Source organism: Gorilla gorilla, chromosome 12, assembly GCF_029281585.2.
Source record: "Gorilla gorilla gorilla isolate KB3781 chromosome 12, NHGRI_mGorGor1-v2.1_pri, whole genome shotgun sequence".
NCBI lineage: Eukaryota > Metazoa > Chordata > Mammalia > Primates > Hominidae > Gorilla > Gorilla gorilla.
The window spans coordinates 123,319,906-123,345,377 of NC_073236.2; the positions used below are offsets into that span (position 1 = coordinate 123,319,906).

A 25,472-nucleotide genomic window follows, 5' to 3' on the forward strand; every position below is an offset into this window, starting at 1 on the left:
GATGAGTATTATTGTCTTAGACTTTTTAAAAAATGTTAGAAAATAAACCCTGGTAGGGCTGCTGTTGTATTCATTTGTTTTCTCACCTTCTGTTCATTATTGATAAAAAGTAGCATTGGCTTAGGAATTCTCTTTTCAAATAGTCATAACCAAAAAAAGAAATCTCCTAGGAGCTTGTGATCTACTCATGAAGGTTGAGCATTGAAATTTTGGTATACACAGGCAGAGGTCAGTATTCACACTGCCCTGTTCCCTGGGCCTGCTTCCTTTGATATGTCTTATTTATAGAAAACAAATGAATTTCTCCATAAACCACAATCACTTCTTTTTAAAATAAACCCTGCTTGATTTCATTTGGTTTTATACTCTGGGAGTGCAGCTAATGCTATCAACTTATTTTTCTTCTAAACAAAAATAGAGTTGCAAATAGTGAAAAACAGTGTCTTCATATATGAATTCTCTTTTTTTTTGAAACTGGAAATGTGACTAGAGAATTATTTCTTAAAGAGAGTCATGGTTTTCCACTGAATAGCCTTAAAGCCAACTCTCATAGAAGTGGTTTTGAACTGAGAGCCAAGAAAGCGGTCATAGAAAATACCATGAGTACATCCAAAATTGTCACTCCTTAAAGATGAGTGCCTCCCTTGGCAAGGGCGTGCAGGCGGGCTTTAGAGGCTTTGCTACCACTCCTAAAATGACTAGAGAAACACCCATATTCTAGACTAGTTGGGGGAAAAAATTGAAGAACCTATGTCAAAATACTAGCACAGTAAATGAATCTTGAGGAAGAAATTCTGTTTTTGGAGGACTGAGGGGTCACCAATGTGTATTCTGTGTTCCCTTCACACTCAGAATCCCCCCCAACCCCCTCAGCTGGAGGGCTTCTCTCAGCCAACCCGGATTCCCAGTATTCTTCACGTTGGGTGGCAGCTTGCTTCTTCTATCGAGCAAACTCTTCCAGAAGACTTCACCCCACATACTTTTCTCTTTTCCTTCATTTCCTAAAGAAACACCTCCCTTCCTGTACATGCTATTGAGTAGCACTAGTGTAGAGCCAACCCCTTTGGAATCTAATGGAAGCTATGGGCTGTCTCCCCAGAAAAAATGAGCATGTTCATTCAACAATACAGCACCCTACACATACCTTCAGCTGACCACACTCTCTGAAGTCCCCAAGCAGGGGCCTCCTAGGGATGTGGAGCCCCAGGACTTTTACTGTGCAGAAAAGAGCATAGTCTTCAGATTCACAGAGTTTCAGTGTCAAACGTGACTCCATCTTTTATTTTCTTGTAGTATTTGAAAAATTGTTTAGCCATTCGAACCTCCTTTTTATCCCGCCAATCAATGTGATGATAATTATAGCTACCTGATGTTTGCTATAAGGTTTGAATGAGATAAAATGTGTGAAAGCTTCAAGTATAGTGCCACATACACAGTGGGCACTCAATAAAATGCTGATGTTCCAGTTTCTCTCATAAATTATAGTAGTAATAACTATAATTACTCTGTTACTTAATCCGTAGCGGGGACATACTATTATTTTCACATTCAATTAATATATTTGAGTACTTACGATTTATCAGGAATGTGATACGTGCTTCTAGATAGATGAAATTGTTTAATTTAACTAGTGCTGTTTCCCTAAATAGAATGTGCATCACCTGAATGCGGAAGCCATGTCTTCTCTCAGTGCATACCCCATCTGTAAGTGCCCTGGGGATTGAGTAATTCTCTCAGAGTAATTGTTAAAGGTAGCATTTTCATTAGAAAACCAAAGGAGGAAGAAGAAACTTGCCACCCAAACTGTTATCAGATTACCTTTTCGTGGGATAGGCATTGCTCTTTCCTTTTATTTTGCTGTCACCAAGAGAGTCAGTGTTGAGGAAGATAAAGCAGATCTCCTAGGACTGGAGTGGGCAGCCACCCCAAGTCCCCGACTTCAGATTGCTAGAAAATCTACGTGTTAACTTTTTATGCTTTGCCATTTCATTTCTTTTCAGTAGAAGTATTTATGAACCACTTTGGTTGGGTTTTCTTTATTAGACATTTGTTTTCCTTAGACTTTGTGCTATATGACATGGGGTACACATAGACACAACTGTTTGGCTAAAAAGTAAAATCTGGCCGGGCACGATGGCTCACGCCTGTAATCCCAGCACTTTGGGAGACCGAGGCGGGTGGATCACCTGAGGTCAGGAGTTCGAGACTATCCTGGCCAACATGGTGAAACCCGTCTCTACTAAAAATACAAAAATTAGCTGGGTGTGGTGGCGGGTGCCTGTAATCCCAGCTACTTGGGAAACTAAGGCAGGAGAATTGATTGAATACGGGAGGCAGAGGTTGCAGTGAGCTGAGATTGCGCTACTGCACTCCAGCCTGGGCAACAGAATGAGACTGTCTCAAAAAAATAAAGTTAAATCTTTGATGATAATCCAAGTATTACTAAAAGAGTAACCACACCATCCATATTTTTAAAAGCATTTGTTTATGTTTGGGAATTTTGCATTGAAAATGGGTTTTAATTTTTGTAGAATTACCTGAAGCCTCTATCACAAACTTACATAAAAATTGTTCTTTTGAAAATTTAGTTGTCTTCCATAATAATTTATATTTTTTAATCAGCTTCTACACTGAATTTTAATAATTCTTAGTTTTCCAATCTCTAATAATATATCTGCCCCATGTATATTTTGAATATGAAACAAGAAAACGTACTTAAAATACCGTGACTTGCATGTAGAAAAGTCTCTTTCAGCTATTAATGCCTATAAGCATTTACCTGGTTATAGTTTAATGTGGAAAAGATATACACAAGGGACCATGAATCTTAGGACACCAATCTTGAAAAATAAAGAAAAATGGAAATCATATGGAATCATATGATGCTGGGGACACTAATCCATTTATTGGATTCCCTGAATATCTTAAACTGTAAGAGTAGTTGTAATATTGAACAATTATAGGTAATATTTGCCCAGCCCTTTACAGTATACATGGTGCTTTCACACTCAGTTCATTTAGTGCTGACAAGAGTTCCATGCAGGAGATACTATTATCGTATTGTTGTGCAAATGGGGAACCCAAGACTCACAGCTACAATGATTTGCTCTGGAGTAACAGGCAGTTGGATGGTGCTTTATATTCTTGAGGCTCTTTCAAGCACTCTTTTCTATGATCCTATTCATGTATTACTTACAGTACACACCTTTCTGGGTAAGATTTGGTGTTCAGAAAATACAAACAGGTTAAACTAGAGAAGTAAAGCTTTTTGTTTTTTTGTTTTTATTTGATTGAAAAACAAGGAAAAAGTCATAGCTAAGAGAGAGTCAAGACAAAGAGAAACCTCCTCTGTTTTCTAAGAGAAGAGTCTGTTTCACAGTAGAAGTCATATTTGAGAATGAGCTGAGTCAACACATCATATTGTTACTTTGGCCTACTCTGCTTCAGATTCTCAAGACTGTGTCTTAATCCCTGCAAGTCAGTCCCAGCTTACCATGCATGGGAAAATAGACCCAGCCAATGCCAAGGACCAGTGACCCAGATGCCCAGACACCTTCACTTCAGCAGAGAAGGGGCAGAGTCCTGGAAAATCTAGGCAGGGAAGACTTGCGCCTCTAAGAGTAAAAGGCCTCCCAGAGAGGACATGGATGAAAGGAGGACCACCTTCCAATGCCACTCTCCAAAGCAGGAAACATCCAAATAAAGGATGTTGATTTTCAGGACCCCATCCCTTCACGAGTGCTTACACAACTGGTATATCCTCTCCCGTCTCTTCCTCTGGTAGCCAAGACCTTATACCAGTTTGAGTATCCTTTATCCAAAATGCTTGGGGTCAGAAGTGTTTTGAATTTCAGATTTTTTTAAATTTTGGAATATTTATATCATACCTCTTGGTTGAACCTTCCAGATACAAAAATCTGGAGTCCAGTGAGTATTTCCTTTGAGTGTCATGTCAGTGCTCAAAAAGTTTTAGATTTTGGAGCATTTCAGATTTCAGGTTTTTGAAATTGGAATACTCAACCCATACTCTCTGTCCTTGCTCTACCTCTACCAGACCCTCCCCACAGGAATGAATTTAGATCTGAAAACTTCTATGTGCACCAGTGTAGCTACATTATGTCCTACATAAGTAGGACTTCAACTTAGAAATGATTTCTGAAGATGCCAAGGGAGTCATTGTGTGTGTGTGTGTGTGTGTGTGCATGTACATGTGTGTATATGTGTGTGTGTCTAAAGTAAGCCTAAACTTTACAGTATACACAACATACTATATTTAAGTAATAAACTCAGATACTCAGATTAAAGTCCTCCTAGGGAGCTCAGAGTGCCTGCTGGATTGCCGTATTCCCTCTGATATAAGCTCTCACACCATAGGGAAAAGTAGTAAACTGACGTCCCTTGGGATAGACCCAGCAGCAGGTCACATTAAGAGGGTATCCATGGAAACACCAAATAGAATGTAGAAACCGGAGTTCCCAACCCTTCAGAGTACACCCGAACCAAGCTACTCTGCCACCCATTTGGCTGTGTAACCACAGGTCTGCCCATGGGAGCTCTGAGACTCAGCTCATCCTCAAATATGACTTCCTCTGTGAAACAGCCTCTTCTTTTAGAAACCAGAGGAGATTTCTCATTGTCTTGTCTCTTTTTCCTTTTTTCAATTAAAAAAACTGTACTTCTCTAGTATAACCTGTTTGTATTTTCTGAACACCAAATATTGAAGGGGACACTTCTTTGCTTTGGCTATCCAGGAGCAGATGATAAGCCATCTCCAACAAATGTTCTGGATGGGATGGCTTATAATTCATCTATTTCTTGCCTCTAGCTTTATCTTACTACTGCACTTTTACTCTCCTACTCCCCCTACTTCCATTATTTATTTGCATTCTCTAATAGTGCATAATAACCAAAGTTATTTTATTGAATGAGATAAAATAATAAAAAATAAGCTCTATATGAGTTAATTAAGCTATTTCATGAGTACTATGGTAATAGCAATGTATATTTTGTATTCACTGACGAGCTGCTTGAAAAAATTGGAGAGTAATCTGTCATGCAGAATATGGATGAGAGGCCTTTCCAAGTGAAACTCTGGGTCCAATTAAAAATAACTGTGGTGTCTACTAGGTGACCATCTGTGTGACGATGGACCAATTCACTTTGCAGATCCCCCTAAACCAGAAGACACTCCCAGGAATTCTTATCAACCTTGGAGTGGGGCAGTAAGCATCACATCATTTGGCCATAATGAGATGAAACACTTGTTTTCTAGGTTCCATGGGACTAGACTTTCTACACAGTGTCCACAGTCATTGTTCTAGAAGTCCTTGCTTGAGAGGTGACACTTCTGGAATCCTGAGAGTTTCAAGTAATTAACCTTTGCTGATGTTAGAATGATGTTCAAAAATATCTGATGATATCAGCCAGTCCACTGAGATAACCTTTTGAAGAGACAGAATTCCACAGCCAATATTTGGACATACTTTTACTTGTGTTTGTTTCTATCTGTTATGAGTTTCAAAGGCTTGGCATATCTTCTACTCAGGTACTCTGACAGTAAAATCACATACAGGACAGAATTTTAGGAGGAAGCCCAATCCATGCAAGTCTCTTATGATACATTCATACCACAAAACTAAGACACCTAAGAATATTTAGCTTCCATTAAAGCACTTTGTATGAAAGTCAGTACTCCTACAAACAGTAAAATCATCTTCCTACAAGAAATGACTCCAGACCTAATCTGAAATTGTTCCTTAATCTGGAGACAGATCATTTCCTAGAGACCCAGGAGGTTAGTGAATAGTGAATGCTGCCCAGTGGCAGGGATGGGCTCTACCAGCCCAACCTTTAATTTGGCAGAACCTACCTCACACAGGATTTTGCTCAAAAATATCTTAAAAGGAAATGGGCATAAAGGCAGGGAAGGAATGGAAGAATGACAGAAAAGACAAAGAATAATCTTTGAGAAGAGAGAAATACGGTGTTTGCTTTCCTGTGTGTGTGTGTGTGTGTGTGTGTGTGTGTGTGCATGCATGCCCAAATATATTCCTACACCTCAAGGTGAGAGATGTCTAGGATGCATCTAGCCCAGCCTTCTGCCCCACACATAATTCATTTTTCCAACGATGTTGAGGGCTGTTATAGCATTTTTCTACTTAAATATCACCAATGAGAGAAAACTCACTATTTCACTAGGCAAGTGACTTAATATTCAGACAACTATAATGTTTAGAAATTTTTTCTCATCATTTCTCTGTTAGTCTTCTCTTTGCTAGCACAGCATATGGCCTATTATAATCCATCTTTCATAGGCTAATCCTAAACAAGCATTTGAAGGCTGTTAGCATAATCATGATGATGATGATGATGGTGACTATCATCATCAATAGTAAAAGCACGTAATTTTTCTTGAGCACTTCCTGTAAGTGCTGTGCTAAGCATTTTATACTTTTATCTCATTAATTCTCACAACTTGATGAAATAGATCCTTTTCAAAAGTTTATTTTACAGATCAGGAAACTGAGGCTTATGGAGATAAAATCTCTTGCCCTGGATAACAGAGGTAGTAGAAAACAGCTGGAATTAGACACCGGCCATCTAACAAAGGATAGACTACTTAAAAAGTCTGTCTTCTGATTTCATGTTAGTGATTTATATCGGGGAGTATGTCTGCAAATGTGTGTTTTCCCGGCAGAGGATTATGGAGACCAGATCCCACCACTTGCTACATATTCTCATGCGCAGAGTCATCCTTTCAGTGCATTCTTCTCTCGCCACATCTTGCTTAGAATGGTGTGTTTTTTTAAAATTCCTTGTATCAACATAAATATTGTTGGAAACTATAGCCATAGAAAATTGAAGCCCAGCAGTTTCCTTGCACCAGTTCAGTAATTTTTCAAACTGATCCTTCACAAACTGAAATATCTGAGGCACAAGAGTTCACTTACAGCAGAGTTAGAGGAATGTCTTCCCAAGAACACAGTGCCCAGCATCTAATTGCTCCTCTGTAAATATGTGTTGAATGACTGAGTGGATTGATGACTTCCCTAAAAAGACAGTTTAATGTCTAGAGCTGAGAGCAGTAGAAATTTTTCTGTTTATTAAAAAAAGCCCTACATTTTAGCTCTTCTTTTTATTAGGTTGAGACTGCTGATATGTAACAGGCTTGTAATTTTCTGTTGATTTGACTCACCTTTGCAGATGTGTTAGGCTGCAGTTTTACTGAGAGTAACTTTTTGGGCATTATGCCTTTTCATTGTTAAGCTTCCAGAAGTATCCAATCTCATTACCATTGGAATATCAGATGACAAGATCCTCTCACTTGCCTGGGAGCCACTCCTCTGAGAAATCTGGCCTCTTATACATGTTAAGAGGAGTTCCTGGCAGTGTAAATATATGTCTTCTAAACTCTATTCCTCGTGAGCTTTCAGGAACTTACTTTTTTGGACAGGTATTTTTAAAATGCCGTCTTTGTTGTCTTGTCCACTGACGTGACATGTTCCACATCTATCTAAAGGAAACAAAGCAAAGCCGAAACATTTGCTATAAGGATCCAGGGGATTAGGAAAAGTGGAAGGGAAGCACTTCGGAGAATATTCCTAAACTTTGGCTCCTATAATGAAAATACCTGATTCTTTTCATAGGCTGTTCTTTATGGTTTTTTTTTAATATGGTGAACGAGATATGGACTGCAGGTGTATTCTCGAGAGAGAGATTGTAACACTTCTATCATTGTCATACTTTTTATGGCTTAGGCCACATGTCCCCAAGTTTTAGAGACCCAGCACCTCAGAGATATTTATCTGTCACCAATTTAGAAATGAGTTGCTACATTATTGCTCAACCCCTGTGTTGGAGATGCTCTCTTTCTGGTCTTCAAAGGTAGCTATGGGGGGCCCAGGGATATTCACACAAGTCTATTTTTTTTTATGTTGCTAATGGTATTTGGTTTTGTGTTGCCTTTCCTAGGTTTGCTGGGATGGGAAACCTGCTCAAAGTCCTTACCAGGGAAATTGAAAACTATCCACACTTTTTCCTGGATTTTGAAAGTAAGTTCCAAAAATTATAATAATGGAAACTTTTTTACATTCCTTATAGTTTGTTGATAAGGAAGTTATAAGATAAATATTTATATCATAGTTGAATCAAATCCAAAGGTCACTGTATTAGTCTGTTCTCATGCTGCTAATAAAGACATACCTGAGACTGAGTAATTTATAAAGGAAAGAGGTTTGACTCACGGTTCCACATGGCTCAGGAGGCCTCACAATCATAGTGGAAGAGTAAGGGACGTCTTACATGGTGGCAGGCAAGAGAGAGCTTGTGTAGGGGAACTCCCCTTTATAAAACCATCAGATCTCATGAAACTCCTATTCACTGTCATGAGAACAGTATGGGAAAGACCCATCCCCATGATTCAGTTACCTCCCATCTGGTCCCTCCCACAACAAGTGGGAATTATGGAAGCTACAATTCAAGATGAGATTTGAGTGGGGACACAGCCAAATCATATCAGTCACTATGCATTTTTTTTTCTGAAATCATTTCTAATGTCATTTTCCTTCTTTTTCCCCTAATTTTCAAGAAATACAATGGAAAATGTGTTTAATGTACCCATGGTTTTCTTTGATTTTAGAAGTGATCAACTTTTGTAGCCCTAGCATAAATGGAGGATCATTTTAGTCTTTGCTTTCCTTTTGAAGGTCGTAAGCCCACATTTATTAAGTGCATACAAAGGAAAAAAGTTGTGAAGAAAACCATCATGTATTTTTCCTAAAAATGTTTATGAATTACTGTATCACATTCCAAAGAAAGTACTAAGGACAGTAATTTAAAAAGATTCATATAAAACAAATATTGCTAAATGTGAAAGAAAATTGTGATCAATACCAGAAATAAGGCTTACAGAATATTTTTAGTCATTTCCTTTATTCTTTATGTATTATTTGATTGTACAAACCATTTCAGGATTTTGACATATATCCCTTTTATCCAAAAGGTTATGTTTCTCTTATCAAAAACTACATTTTCCTCAAGTGAAATGGCTTAAGAATCATGACTGAAAAAAGACAGAGACTTTTTCTTATTTTTTGATTGAATATATTGACAAATGAGAATGAGTATAGGAATGAGGAACATTTATGTTTGCTCAAACTAAGCTCATGTTTCTTCCTTAACTCTCATGTTCACCCCTTTTCAAAATTCCAATTTCACAATAGCAAGCACAGTTAACTGTCTTTTTTCCCACTAATCACCATCTGTTGCACACTCTAATGTGCTTTAAACTTTAATTTTTCAAATATTTTATCTCCATTAAAAATAATAATTGGAACTTCCTTGCATATAGATTAAACCTTCTAACAGAAGTTTGCTAAGGAAATGCTATAAGACCCTTCTAAGCTGCACTAAACCAAAAGTGTAAGCTCTGCAGGTGTATTTTTTTTTTTTTGGCGTCTTTGGCAGGTTTTAAATAGCCACTTGAAAAGGAAAAGTGTCCCCAAAGCTTGTATGTTCTGAAAATACATTTAATCTAGTTTATAGTCAATGAAAGATGGCTTGCTTCTGATTTAAATCAGCGTGCTATGTTGTTGTTATTGTTTGGCTTGGTTTGGTTTGGTAAGGGGTTTAGCTAGAGGCAGAGTGAGTTGATATATAAAATGGGCTTTTTTACTGGTTTAACTTTTGATATTCCTCTAAAAAAAGCCACACACACACATATATGTTGTTCAAAGAATGGTTTATTAATTTTTTTAAAAAATGTGCAAAACAAATTATCTATAATCTTGCCACCCTTCTTTTACTATTTACATGTTTAATTGTTCCCATCCATTTCTTAACAGATGCATTTTACATTGTTGCATTCAGTGTATACAAAGGCCAAAATAGTGGTGATGTGTCCCATTTATTCACAACTGTGGGGGTGTATAAAGGCCTGGGAGTAGGAGACTAACGTGCTTGTTCTGTTTTGGAAACCCTAAATTCCGTATGCATCTGTGCATGCTCATATGTACCTCCCAGAATTCAGTGGCCTCACTTGCCTGTTTAGCTGTTCTTGGAGTCTCAGATTTCCATGCTTCCAGAAAGACCAGTGTTGAGTTCTTGGTCAAGTCTAATCTCAAAAGCCTTTAAAGTGATCCAAGTAGAATTTGCAGGGATTTAAAATAAATGCAGTATTATTGATCCAAGTAGAATTTGCAGGGATTTAAAACTGGTTTTCAACTGGTATTCTCCTGAGCATCAGATTTCTGAGTCTATGTTAGAAAACTCCATCCCCCCCACCATAGCACATAGGGAGGTGTTGAGAGGTGCTTCTGTGCGCCCCCACCCACTACTACCAGAGTACTCTGCTTTGCCCAGTCTGGTACTTTGAATATTTTCTTAATGTTTTATGTAAAGAAAGGTCATGGTGGCTAAACAGAGCATTTAGAAGTCTCAAATTTTGATGATAGTTTATAGTACTAAAACTCCATTTGTCAATGTAATTTCCTCAAGAGGAAGAAGTGTGGACTGGATTCCCATATCTGGTGGCTTATTACTGGGACTAGAGCTATAGTATTTAAGGAAGATATAGAACTATAAATTCGTAAACATATATAAAATCCTGCTTATTTTCTCATCAGTCCTATGGATAAGACTAACTTTATTCCACTGAAATGTTGAGAAGATAAATAACTAGGGTGAAGTCACACAGGAAATGACTAGGAAATCAAGATGGGAACAAAGATCTCTGTGGCTCTCCTCCTTCCCTGGTTTTACTTCCCCTAAGTGCTCACCACCAGTAGCTTCCTAGAAAAGCTACAGCAATCGTTCTGTCCCTGACCAGAGAGGGACATCTTAGTTGTCTGCAAATTAAGTCATTCCATGGAAAAAAAAAATTTTTTATCCTGAAAATCCTATTTCCTAAAGATGATTTTCGAGAAATGATGATGGGCTGGAGGGGTAGGGAAGGTGGGCTGCTATCATGATTTCTCCTTGAGTCTCTGGATTTCAATTCAGTCCACTAAGGGCATGTTGAGTATGGTTGTGAGTGTACTTGTAAGCCACTCAGTGTTAGGGACACAGAAGTAAACAACAGCAGTCATTGCCCAGTGAAGTCTCAGGCTAGAGTGGAGGACAATAGTCACTCAGTTTAAGATGAAATAAATAAAGGACTTACAGGAGCACAGTGTGGCATGACAGTAAGGAAGGAAAAAGAGCATACGTCTAGTTTCGGGAAACAGAAGGCTATGGAAGGAATTGGAGAAGTCTTCTTGCAAGAGGTGGCATTTGGAATGGGCCTTAAAGAATGAGTGGTTTTTCTACAGGCACAGATAGGGAGAGTTTTTTAGCAGATGGAAACAGTATGATTAAAGGCATGGAAACTGGAATAGGAAGGGCATGTTTGAAGAGCAGCAAGAGGTCCGATTTAGATGAAACACCAAATGCTTGCTGGAGAGAAACGGGGGATGAAATGGAAGGCTGGCTTGGGTTAGACCATGCAAGGTAAGGCTGCCAAGCCTAGGAGCTTAGGGCTAGATGTCCAGCACTGGGGCTTACCTCCAAAGAGAATAGCTGACATCCCTGAGAGAAAACCAGAGAGCTGAGCAGATGGGAACATTAGGCATGCTTATGTTTAAAGGGGGCTTGAGCAGTCCAAGGATCCGTGAGAGAGGTCAGACTGTAGAAGAAGGAGGACATCTTACTAAATTGAGATTCCTGGAGGCAGGGTCTGGGCCCCCTCAGTTTTGTGACTCAGCACTTAACCCATGAATGAACCTCAGTAACAGATGCTGATCCCATGAGGGAACAGAGTGAAGCGGGCTCTATCCAGGCAGTCACAAGAGCACATGTGATCAAGAAGGAGGGAGTGTAAATGGATTCAATGCTGCAGAGCTGTCAAGAAGAATGAAGCTTGAAAAGGGACTGATGAATTAGGCAGTGAGCTGTCCAGTCACTAGTGGCCCCTAGGGGAGCAGATTCCGAATTTGTTGCTTTGAATATAGAGGCTGGATTGTAAAGAGTTAAGGAGGAAGAGGTGGCAGGAAGGAGGAAGGCTGAACAGCATGTTGTAACAACTTTAATGAATTTGGCACCTCTACTTTGAGTGTTAAATATTCTTTTTGAAGTTAGTGGTAGAATATAATTGAACTGGGTCAGACAGATATAATTAAGCTGGGTCAAAACAATACAAAATTAGTCACATCTGTCCTTAGGTATTCCTGTTGCATAGATCTGATTTAAATTCTCATCTGACCTTTACAGTGCATTCTATATACTTTGTATTCACATTTCTCTACAACCACTTAACATCTTTATTGTTGTTTTTCATCCCTCTACTTCTTTTTCTTCCCTCTCTACTTCCTTGCCATGTCTCCATGTCTTCTTTGAAGTCTGGGAGACAGGGAGAAATGAAAGATTCTACTTCCTTGCCATGTCTCCATGTCTTCTTTGAAGTCTGGGAGACAGGGAGAAATGAAAGATTAATGTAGCAAACTAATCTTTCATGAGTGATGGCTTCAGTTTACAGGAAGAAGTATGTCTGAAGTTCTACTCAAGATTGTGCAATCAGACCCACCATTATGGCACCCAACATGGGCAGCAGGCATTAACCTTTCAATGAAGTAGTTTCAGTAATTCCAAGGCTGAAATGATCATTAGAAACATCTGGTGAACCTTCTTTTTATATGGTTACCTGAGACTCACCTAAAAAATCAGATTCAGTTGTTTAGTCCCAAGAATCCATTTTTCCCACATTTCCAGGTGCTTCTGATGATAAGCTGCTTTGTGAACCACCTTTAATTCATGCATCCAGGTGAGGATACATAGTTAGTGTTTACAACAGGGAAGCTAACCCATGCAACTTTTTGAGCTCCAAGATCCAAAGCTTGGAGTGGAAGATCTCCAAGTTAGGTAGAGGTTCAAGTAGATTCAAATCTCTGCATTCTCACTTCAAGTAAACTATTTTTTTTTAATCAGCAAATAACTTGATCTATCAAAGATTTCTTTGGGATCTGAGTGGACATTTCTCCAAAGAAAATAAACAAATGGCCAATAAGCACATGAAAAGATGTTCACTATCATTACTCATGAAGGAAATGCAAATCAAAATGACAGTGAGATTGAATTTCACACCCACTAGGATTGTTCTAATCAAAAAGAGAGATAATAAGTGTTAGTGAGGATGTGAAAAAAAATAGGATTATCTTACACCACTGGTAGGAATGTAAAATAGTACATCTGCTTTGGAAAACAGTCTGGAAATTCTTCAAAAGTTTAAACATAAAGCTACCATATGATCCAGCTATTCCACTCCAAGGTATATATGCAAGAAAAGTGAAAATATATGTCCACACAAGAATTTGCGCATTAATTTTCGTAGCAGCGTTATTTGTAATAGCTGAAAAGTGGGAACAACCCAAATGCCCATCAGCTGACGAATGGGCAAATGAAATGTTATATCAATTCAATGCAATATTATTGATCAATTAAAAAAATGAAGTACTGATATGTGATATGACATGGATGAACCTTGAAATCATTGTGCTAAGTGAAAGAAGCTAGTTACAAAGACCACACACTGTTGATTTCATCTATATGAAATGTCTAGAATAGGCAAATTTGTCAAGACAGAAAGATTAATTGTCTAGGCCCGGAGGTGGGGAGAGGGTTGGAGAGAAATGAGGAGTGGCTGCTAATGGGTACAACGTCTTTTTGGGGAAAATGTTCTAAAACTGATTGTAATGATGGTTGCACAACACTAAGAATATATTTTAAACTGTTTAATTATGCACTTTAAATGGGTGAATCGTATGGCACGTGAATTAAATCTCAACAAAGTTGTAAATTTTTTTTGTTTTTAAAAAAGGATTCTTTTGGAAGATCCAATTCTTTTCTTCTGCCTAATGCTGACATTATTCCGTCGTCACAGAGTATATTATTTCTCTTCTTTTCCTGGTAACTCCACTTTTTAAATTGTATTTTCATTGGGACATAATTTACATGCACTCAGATGCACTGATCTTACGTTCACATTTTAGTTGGTTTTGACAAATGCCACACTCTGTCAAGACACAGGATATTCATGTCACTCCAGAAAGTTCCATCAAGCCCCTTCCCAGGCAGTCTACCTACCAGACCCCAAAAACAGCTACTGATCATGTCTGACTTACATTGTAAAAGACTAATTTAGCTAATCTATAAGTTTTTTAAGTTCATATAAATAGAATCATACAGAATATGCTTTTTTGTATGTTTTTCACTCAATATAATGTTTTTGACATCCAGCCATGTCATTACATGTATCAATAGTTTATTTCCTTTTTGTTATTGAATACTCTTCTGTTGTATGACAATTCGTTTTCATTTTCCTGTTGATGATCATATGGGCTATTTCCTGTTTGGGGCTGTAATTAGTAATTGTGCTATAAACATTCTTGTAGAATATTTGTGGGCATTATATTCCTTGGGTAAATACCTAGGAGTGGAATTCCTCAGTGATAGAGTAGTTCTATGTAACTTTTCAAGAAACCAAAGCAACACAATATACCCTTGTAAAAAACTTATACATAGCATATGTACCCACTGGATCTAAAATAAAAATTAAAATAATAATAAACATGCTTATACATACAAAAAAAAGAAACTGTGAAACAGCTTTCCAAATGAGATGTGCTATTTTACATTCCTGCCAATAACTAAGCAACTCCAAGTGTTCCACATCTTCTCCAACATTTGGTATTGTCAGTCATTTTCCTGTTAGCTGTTCTAGCAGTGGTGGGGTAGTATCCCATGGTGTTTTTCATTTGCATTTCCATAATAACTGACAGTGTTGAGCTCTTTTTCATGTGCTTATTGTATAGTTGCTTATCTATTTAAGAACATATCTTGTCATGTCTTTTGCCTAGTTTTAATTAGGTTGTTCGTCTTTGTATTGGTAAATTGTAGGAATTCTTTACTGTAGTTTGGATACATGTGTTTTGTAAGCTATATCTTGCAAATATTTTTACCTAGTAGGCTTACCTACTTATTTTCTTATTGATATCTTTTCATGAATGGAAGTTTCAAATTTTGATGAAGTACAGTTTATAATTTTTAAATTTTATGCTAAGCACTTTCTGTATTCTAAGAAATTATGACCTATACCAAGGTCACAAAGATATTTTGCTTTGTTTTCTTCTGAATGCTGTATTGTTTTAAGCTTTACATTTAGATCAGTGACTGATCTTCAGCTAATTTTTGTATATGTTGTGAGAAAGGTATTAGGTTTATTATTTTTTCATAGTCCATAATATTGTAGTAGCACAGGTGGATTGCTTTAATGTCCATTTTGTAAATTTGCTAATTGTAATATGTGTGATATGGGCTACTTCAGGACTCTCTGTTTTCTCTGATTACTCTATTGATCTACCTTCTCACCAATTAATACCAAATATAACAAATAATAGGTCTTAGAGTCAAGAAAGAGTAAGTCTTTTAACTCTTTTGGAAGATTGTTTTGGCTATTCTAACTCCTTTACTTTTCTAAATAAATTTTCTAATCAGTCCTTAGTTTCTACAATAAAAAATTCTACTGGAATATTTATTATAATTGCATCAAATCTATGGAACAATTAGGGGAGAATTGCCATGTGTGTAATATTGATTTTTCCTAACTATGAATATAGCACATCTTTCCTTTTATTTATATATCATTTAATTTTACTCATTAATAGTTTACAGTTTTTAATATAAGAGTGCTGCACATCTTTTGTCAAATATACCCCGAAGCATTTTATATTTTGATTATACCAGCTTTTTTATGGTTAGTGTTTAACATGGTATATATTTTCCCATTCTTTTGCTTTCATCCTGTTTATGTCTTTATCATTATAGTGTGTTTCTTGTAAACAGCATATAGCCAGTCCTAGCTTTTTCATCCAGGCTGATAATATCTGCCTTTTAGGCTGAGCACAGTGGCTCATACCACCATACCTTTGGGAGGCTGAGGCTGGCAGATTGCTTGAGCTCAGGAGTTCAAGGCCAGTCTGGGCAACAAAGCGAGACCTCATCTCTACAAAAAATACAAAAATTAATTAGGCATGGTGGCATGCACCTGTAGTCCCAGCCACTCAGGAGGCTGAGGCAGGAGGATTGCTCGAGGCCAGGAGGTGGAGGCTGCAGTGATCTGAGATCACACCACTGCACTTCAGTCTGGATGCTAGAGTGAGACCCTGTCTCAAAAAAAAAAAACTTCCTTTTAATTGAATATTTAGTCCATTTACATTTAATTAATGTTTACATATATGTTAATTAATGTTTGTATTTGAGCTTAGTATTTGAGTCTATACAATTAATTATTGTATTACATTAATCAATGTTTATATTTTAATCTATCTTGGTGTTATGTCTATTTGTCATATTTGCCTTCTTTTTTTCTTCATGTTTTTCTGATAAATCAAACTGTTTGGGATACTCTATTTTGGTACTGTATTTTGTCTTTTCTGTTGACTTTTTAGTTGTGTCACTTTTTGCTTGCTTTAGAGATTATAATATAGATGATTGTGATCTGCCTTCAAAATCTATTCTTTACATAGTAAAGAAATTAAGAACTTATCACAGTATACCTGCAAATTAACACCTTTTCACTTTGTGCTTTTGTTATGTATTTTGCTTCTATATATGCCATAAGCTTCTCAATGAAATGTGTTTTTTTATTTTAAATTGTCAATTATCATTTGAGAGAGAGAGAGTGTGTGTGTGTGTGTGCATGTGCATGTGATTTTAATAAGGCCTTCATATTTACTTGCATATTTATTTACTTGTTCTGGTGTTCTTCATTCCTTCTCACATAACAAGGTCTCTCTGGTGTCATTTTACCCAAGTCTAAAAAACTTATTTTAATGTTTCTTTTAGTTCAAGTCTATTAGAAACAAATTCTTTGAGCTTTTATCTGTCTAAATATATTGCTATCTAATTTTCGTTTTTAAAGGATATTTACATAGAGTTCTAGATCCACAGGTTTGGGGGATTTTGGAGTTGCGGTTATTGTTTGCTTTGTTTTTCTTAAAGCACTCAAAAGAAGTGATCCCATTGTCTTCTGGCTTTCATTGTTTCTGATGAGAAGCCATTTTTATCATTGCTCCCCTAGATGTAATATGCTTTTCTCTGGCTGCTGTCAATAATTTATCTTTATTTTTGTTTTGTAGTAGTTTGACTATGATGTGCCTGGGTATGTTTTCTTTGTAATTATCCTGTTTATGGTTCTCTAAGTTTCCTGGATCTATGAATTAATACCTGTCACTAATTTTGAACATTCTTGCTTATTATCTTTTCAAATGTCTTTTTCTGTTGTTTTCTTCTTCTTCTTCTTCTTCTTCTGGGACACCAATTATATAAGTAAGCTGATTTGACATTGCTTCACAGATCTCAGATACTCTGTTCTATTTTTTAAATTCTTTTTTCTTTGTATACAGTTTGTATAATTTTTATTGGTCTGTCTTCAAGTATACTGATACTTTCTACTAATGATAAACGTATCAAGGAGCTTATCATTAGTAGAAACCATCTAATGTGGAATTTTTCATTTTTAGCATTTCCCTTTTCAATGGCAAAAACAGCAATTACTTTTGCACCAACCTAATAAATAGTCTCAAAGGATTTTCTGAAATTTTCCATTTTTACCATACATTATTCAACATTATAGATTCTTTAACATATTTTTATAGTTATTTTAGGATCCTCATCTATACATTTCAACCTCTGGACTATCTCTAGACTCTATTATTAATCTTTACTTTTTTGGTGATATTTTCTTGCTTTGTGTTTGTTAATTTTTTTCCTTTACTTTTTTTGAACAAATGCCAGGCAGCAGAACAGTGATGACTGATGTGAATAATACATGCACTCAGAAAATCACATGCCTTTTCTTCTGTCAGTCCACTAGTGGGGTTGAGTCCACCCAATCTGGATCTGGGCTACACTGTTGCTTGTTATATATGGTTCACTGTAAATTTCAGATTTGAGGGAAGGATCAAAGCAGGCCCTTTACCAGAGCTGGGGATCTGAAGAGTTTGTCTCAGTTTTCCTGTCACATCTTCAGGCTTCAGAAGGCCCTCCAGAACACCTGATTCTCAGGATGGCGTTTCTCAACCTCCTCGGCCTCACCAGGCAGACAGTTGTTCTTTACTTACTGGAGAGTGGCTGGTGGCTTTCTCTTCATTTTTCTGCTCTGTCTACCACAGCAGGCCTGGCATGGTGGGCCCTAGAGGGCACCTTCCCAATGCTCCTCCCCTCCCACAGTCATAGATGGCCATGCTTCACCCTTAGATAAGACTGAGACTGTAGGAGCATTTCTCTTGTGTATCTTCCCCTGAGCCAGAGGGTTTCTTTTTTAAAATCTTTTTTCCTTTCTTGTTCTCAACTTCTTTTGTTAGCACTTGGTGAAGGTTCATGGAAGAGATTTTGCAGGCTGACATAGACTGTCCTTCTGCCTGGAGCTCCCAGGGCCTCTCAGCTTTCATGACACTTCACACTCTTCTTTTTATGGTGTGTGAAGATGTCAGCTATTTTCTTGTTACCTGCATTTATGGCAGCTTTCTCCTCTTACCATTTCTCTGTCAAACTTGAAATCACCTGTGGTCTCATATCTCCTAGGAAAGTCTTGTCACCTTATGGATTATAATTCATTAAAGACTTTTGCAACCTCAACTTTCTTATAGTCAAAAATAACAAGGATTTTGTAGAGTATCTAACTTGTTCTCTTGTTAGGGTGAGAGCAATATTCTTTGTGAATTTTACTTCTTTTTAAAAAATATGAAAATGTGTTACATATTTATATCTAAATGTGTTACAGATATATATCTAAATTAACATTATTTTGTATCATCTAATATATAATATGTATAGATATTTCTCTGATTTTCTCAAATGGCATTTAATAGGTTTTTTTACTCTAATAAGAATTGAAATGAAGTCACACAATATATTGGATTATGTTTCTTTTCTTTTTTATTATGGTAAGAAGACTTACCATGAGATCTACCCTCTGATCAGATTTTAAGTGTATAATACAGTATTTTTAACTATAGGCAAGTTGTTGTAGCATAGATCTCTAGAACTTATTTATCTTGCGTAATGAAAACTTTATACCCATTGATTAGCAACTACTCATTTTCCCTTCCCCATGCCCAGGAAACCACCATTCCACTCTCTGTTTCTATGACTTTGACTCCTTGAAATACCTCATGTAAGTGGAATCATGCAGTTTGTGTTTTGCTGTTACTTGTTTATTTTGCTTAGCATAATATCCTCAAGGTTCATTCACGTTGTTGCATATGGCAAGATTTCCTTCTTTTTTTAAGACTGAATAATATTCCATTGTATGTATAGTCTACATTTCCTTTATCTGTTTATTTTAAATGGAAACAACTCAATACTTTTGGTTCAATTTTTCACATTATCATAAAAGGGGTATTCTACGTGCTGAGCTTCTGCTAGTCGTGGTGTGAATAGCTGCAAGTTTACACTCTACTGGAGGAGGCAGACATAATGACCAACATCAATAATGCAATATTGGTAAATGCTGTAGCAGAGACACGACCTGTGCTCCAGGATTCATAGGAGAGAATAACTAATTTGATCTGAGAAAAGATGGAAGAGACAGTTGCAGGAGGACAATCCTGGGAAGATTTCCAAGACAGGGTGAAATAATAGCTTCAACGATGCCATATTTTACATCTTCCTTTCTGAGAAACTTTCTTAGCTTCCACTTACATTGTTCCTGAAAAAAGTCTCTACATTCAATGCCATTTAGCTCTCACTGCATGATGACTTTTATTATACTGTTTTACTAAATTGTTACTGATAGTTCATAACTTTCACTTTAGGATGTCAGTCTTATTTTATTAATTACTTCATCCTCTGCATCACCTGTCACTGTGGCAGGCATATAACAAGTACCCAATAAATGCTTTCTGAATCTAATGATCCTGTCCTCACCCTCCTAAGGTCCTTGAGGACAGGAACTATATCGTTGAATCCATATCTCCCAAAAGTGTCTGGCATCATTGGCACTTAATAGGCTGTATTAGTCCATTTTCATGCTGCTTATAAAGACATACCCGAGATTGGGCAATTTACAAAAGAAAAAAGTTTAATGGACTTACAGTTCCATTTGGCTCGGGAGGCCTCACAATTATGACAGAGGGCAAGGAGGAGCAAGTCATGTCTCTTACATGGATGGCAGCAGGCAAAGAGAGAGAGCTTGTGCAGGGGAACTGCTCTTTATAAAATCATCAGATCTTGTGAGACTTATTCACTATCACAAGAACAGCCTAGGAAAGACTTACCCTCATGATTTAATTACCTCCCGCTAGGTCCCTCCCACAACACGCGGGAATTCAAGATGAGATTTGGGTGGGGACACAGCCAAATCATATCATTCTGCCTCTGGCCCTTCCCAAATCTCATGTCCTCACATTTCAAAATCAATCATGCCTTCCCAACAGTCCCCCAAAGTCTTAACTCATTTCAGCATTAACTCAAAAGTCCAAAGACCAAAGTCTCATCTGGGGCAAGGCAAGTCCCTTCCACCTATGAGCCTGTAAAATCAAAAGCAAGTTAGTTACTTCCTAGATACAACAGGGTTACAGGCATTGGGTAAATACAGTTCCAAATGGGAGAAATTGGCCAAAACAGAGGGGCTACAACATGATCTCTTTTGACTCCATGTCTCACATCCAGGTCACACTGATGCAAGAGGTGGGCTCACATGGCCTTGGGCATCTCTGCGCCTTTAGCTTTGCAGGGTATAGCACCCTTCCTGGCTACTTTCACAGGCTGGTGTTGAGTGTCTGTGGTTTTCCAGGCACACAGTGTAAGCTCTTGGTGGATCTACCATTCTGGGGTCTGGAGGATGGCGGCCCTCTTCTCACAGCTTCACTAGGCAGCACCCCAGTGGGGACTCTGTGTGGGGGTGCCCATCCCACATTTCACTTCTGCACTGCCCTAGCAGAGGTTCTCCATGAGTGCCCCACCCCTGCAGCAGATTTCTGCCTGGACATCCAGGCATTTTCATACATCTTCTGAAATCTGGAGATTCCCAAACCTCAGTTTTTGATTTCTGTGTACCTGCAAACTCAGCACCACATGTGAGCCACCATGGCTTGGGACTTGCACCCTCTGAAGCCACAGCCTGAGCTCTACCTTGGTCCCTTTTAGTCACAGCTACAGCAACTGGGATGCAGGGAACCAAGTCCCTAGACTGCACACAGCAGAGGGACCATGGGCCTGGCCCACAAAACCATTTTTTCCTCCTAGGCTTCCAGGCCTGTAATGGGAAAGTTCTCTGACATGCCCTGGAGACATTTTCCCCATTGTTGTCTTGGCGATTAACATTTGGCTCTTAGTAACTTATGCATATTTCTGCAGCCCTCTTGAATTTCTCCTCAGACAATGGGATTTTCTTTTCTATCCCATTGTCAGGCTGCACATTTTCCAAACTTTTATGCTCTGTTTTCCATTTAAAACTGAATGTCTTTAGCAGCTCCCAAGTCACATCTTGAATGCTTTGCTGCTTAGAAATTTCTTCCACCAGATACCCTAAATCATCTCTCTCAAGTTCAAAATTCCATAAATCTCTGGGGCAGGGGCAAAATGCTGCCAGCCTTTTTGCTAAAACATAACAAGAGTCACCTTTCCTCCAGTTCCCAACAAGTTTTTCATCTCCACCTGAGACCACCTCAGCCTGGATTTCATTGTCCATATCATTATCAGCATTTTGGTCAAAGCTATTCAGCAAGTCTCTAGGGAGTTCTAAACTTTTCCACATTTTCCTGTCTTCTGAGTCCTCCAAACTGTTCCAACCTCTGTCTGTTATCCAGTTCCAAAGTTGCTTCCACATTTTCAGGTATCTTTTCATCTGCACTGCACTGTACTGGTACCAATTTACCATATTAGTTCGTTTTCACAAGCTACTGATAAAGGCATACCTGAGACTGGGCAATTTACAAAAGAAAGAGGTTTAATGGACTTACAGTTCCACATGGCTAGAGAGGCCTCACAATTATGGCAGAAGGCAAAGAGGAGCAAGTCACTTCTTACGTGGATGGCAGCAGACAAAGAGAGAGAGCTTGTGCAGGGGAACTCCTCTTTATAAAACCATCAGATCTCATGAGACTTATTCATTATCACAAAAATAGCATGGGAAAGACTTGCTCCCATGATTCAATTATTTCCCACTGGGTCCCTCCCACAACACGTGGGAAATCAAAATGAGATTTGGGTGGGGACACAGCCAAACCATATCATAGGTGCTCGATAAATATGCTTCATTGATTTTCCTATTATCTCATAACATTCTACTCTCTGTTTTCAATTCTGGATTTTATCTTTCTCTCATACCTTGGCTGGGTACTACTTTGGAAATGTAGAATATTTGATCAATGTGTTAGAATTAACTGCAGGGAGAAGTCAGTCTGTTAGTGCCAAGAATCAGTCATCCGGTGGTTAATCACCAACTGTCTGAGACACTGTCAGGGATCAAGCCTTGGTAGTTTTCTTCTGCAAATGTATGTTTGTCTCCTCATTGTTGTACACATCCCTGAAGGGAGAATTTAGATGGCATCTTATGCTTATATTATTCTGTGTCTTATCCAGTGTCCAGCCTAGGGCTGGGCATGAAATGTAAGCTGAGGAACACTGGCTTTAGTTGACAGTTACCAATGAAGAAACTATATGCAGAACATCTCTTGCATTCCTCAGGCAGAAACGGCAGTAGAGGGGTGTGGGTTCTTAGTGTGTCAGGGGGCCTGGAGGGATGAAATATAGCACATAAATATAGGGACATTGGAAGAACATGATCTCTTGTTCAAGAAGCATATAATTTTGTTGAGGAGATAAGATGTAAGCACATGGAAGAGACAGTAGTACAGGTAGTAGGGAAGAAGTCTGTAACAGAGCAGAGAGTAAGTGATATGCTAGCCAGAAGTACAGGTTCTAGATTGGACTAAAGAAATATTTCTTGAAGACAGTGGCTGAAAAAAATGGTTTTCTTGCAAGACAAACCCACATTAATTAACATAGTAGGAATGCCAAGATCAGTAATGGATGTGGTGGGGGCTGGGGTGTAAAGAAAGAAATTCTGAAGTCTTCAAATCATTGTACTCTTAAAAATACTCTGACTATGTTGACCTATTCAGAATATAGACTCCTACTCTTTAAAACAAGGGTGTTGAGTCAAATCAGCCTATCATCTGGGATTGTTGCTGTTGTTGATAACTCAGACCACTCCCTGCCACTATTGGTTTCTTCTTTCATCTGTTCTTCTCTGCTGCCCTCCCATCTGCTAAGCTGTTCAGAGGAGGCTTGATAATCTTGGAAGAAGAGGGGAAGTATCAGATGTCTTTTGGTCTAGTATCCTCATTTTACAAAAGAAAACAAACAAACAAAAACAGAACATACCTGGGAAGCAGTTTTTTGATGGCAATACAAAGATTCCGTGACCAAAAAAAAAATTCATTTTTTGGCACTTTTGCTTTTTAAGTGCTTTAAATCTATTCCATCATCTTCATTATGACCCTGCAGGTAGGGAGGAGACAGGCTATTCTTAGCTTCCCTCTCTTTTAACAAGAATGAATCTGGACCCAGAGAGATTACTTGGCTTGCCCTGAGGTCTAATATTGAGTGGCAGTGAAACCTGGTCTCAAAAATGCCATCCTTGGACTGCTCCCATCACAGGGTCCCACTGTATGTGAAGAAAATAGACAGCCTGCAAGAACTTTGACCCTCCTACTCTTTTCAGTCCTAATGTGATTGTTCCATAGAAAAGGGCTTCGGGCCCTGGTGTAAGATGACTAATGTCCTCTAAGAGTAAATATGCCAGCCCTGTCACACATATTTTCTGGCAGACCTTTTCCATTTTATTCTGTTTTCATAAGCAGTTAGTATTGTGCTATAAATCACTTCCATTTTACATCCCCAAATATTAATAATAGATAATTATTTATGCTTCTTAGTTTATCCTGAAGGGGAAAGAGATTGGAGGAGAGAGGAAGTGGGTGGGAAAGAAGGGCAGAATTTAATTTACAGCTTTGGCGAATCCATTTTGCTGTACTTTTTTTCAGTGTTTATACAACAGTCATGGGGCACAGAGATAGCTATATATCCTATTGATGAAATGCCAGGGCATCTTTCAAAACCAAAGACATCTCTATGTAAATGGTGTTTTCTACTCACATTATCTTAGTTTAGTTTGATTCTCTGTCAAATTGTCCATACAGTCGTAAATGGGTTGTTAGGAAAATGTGTATATGTTACTGGTGCATTTGAAGACAGTGTAAGTCCTTGGCCGATTTATGAAAATTAGAATACATGGATTTGATAGCCCTTCTCCAGTGCAAGCCCTGCTGTCATGCCCTGTGGCAGGTTCACCAAAGACCTTCCCAAAAAACAAAGCACATAGCCACCTTCTTCTCCATTAGCATCAAGGAGTGCCGTGCATTGGTTTAAATAAATATCACTCTTCTCCACAATGAAATCTTCCACCCTGCCTCAGGTGACAGCAAAGTATTCACAGTTAATATTCACCAGCATTAACAAATTGAGCCCCTGCAAACAAAACTAATCCTGTTTAACTATCTTAATGTATAAGGTACTTATGCTATTGCAAATTCTAGACACTTTGAATTTAGTGAGTTCTTGACAACAAATGTATATGTGTGCAAGGTCGCAGGGCACATGATACATTTTCAAACTTTCCACAGTAGCAAGTCCAGAACAGGACTTTAAATCATCCCCCCAGATAATGTCCTGGATACACTTGTTCCAGGGCTCCTGGAAGTATTGGTTTCTGAAACTGCCCATGTAAATCACAGAGATTTTTAATAGCTTTATTGTTAGACAGGAGTAACTCCAGCTTTATGTAACCATTCTCCTCAATTTCCGTGAAATAATTGGCAATGGTTAGAAGCTTAGAATATGGTTCTTAGAAGGAACATTACCAAAGAAAACACTGGCTGCAACTAGAAATAAGGACCCATTTTCACCAGTAACATTGTTGGTGTGTGTGTGGTGGGGAGTGTTTGTACCTTTCTTTGACTAAAGTTCAGTCTTTGTGTTAAAAATAGAAAAGCCAAGCACACAGTTCACAGTTCCTCTTCACTCAGCAGATGCTTTAAGGGGTTGCTGATAGCTTAAATTTGGTAACCTTTTCAATCACTAATTCTTCAGGGTTCCTTTCAAGATGTCTTTCCACGACATCTGAAAACACAATAAATTTCAAAAACATGTTCACCACTTGAATCTGAATATCGAGAAGGCCAAGTGTAAGACTCCAAAGCCTCTCAAAGGAATTTTCCAGATGGCAAAATGATAACAGCTTTCAGATTAGAAAAGTAAACCTAAGTGCAGTTTTTCACTGTGTCAGACTCAACAAATACCCTATTAGTGTGTTAACCACACTGGTGAGACATTCAGGCCGTAGATCAATAATGGATGATTTGAGAACATGGATGTTA

At 38.0% G+C, this 25,472-nt stretch overlaps 1 protein-coding gene across 4 annotated transcripts in view; it reads left to right on the forward strand.

Moving 5' to 3' along the window:
* Positions 1–25,472, forward strand: part of CYRIA (CYFIP related Rac1 interactor A) — a 109,879-nt gene that overhangs the window by 63,667 nt on the left and 20,740 nt on the right. For all 4 annotated transcript variants that reach the window (XM_031008145.3, XM_055378744.2, XM_055378746.2 and 1 more), the window contains one exon: positions 7,972–8,051. In XM_031008145.3, coding sequence (XP_030864005.1) covers positions 7,982–8,051 — 70 coding nt within the window. In that variant the 5' untranslated portion in view covers positions 7,972–7,981. The remainder of the gene's footprint in view (positions 1–7,971; positions 8,052–25,472) is intronic.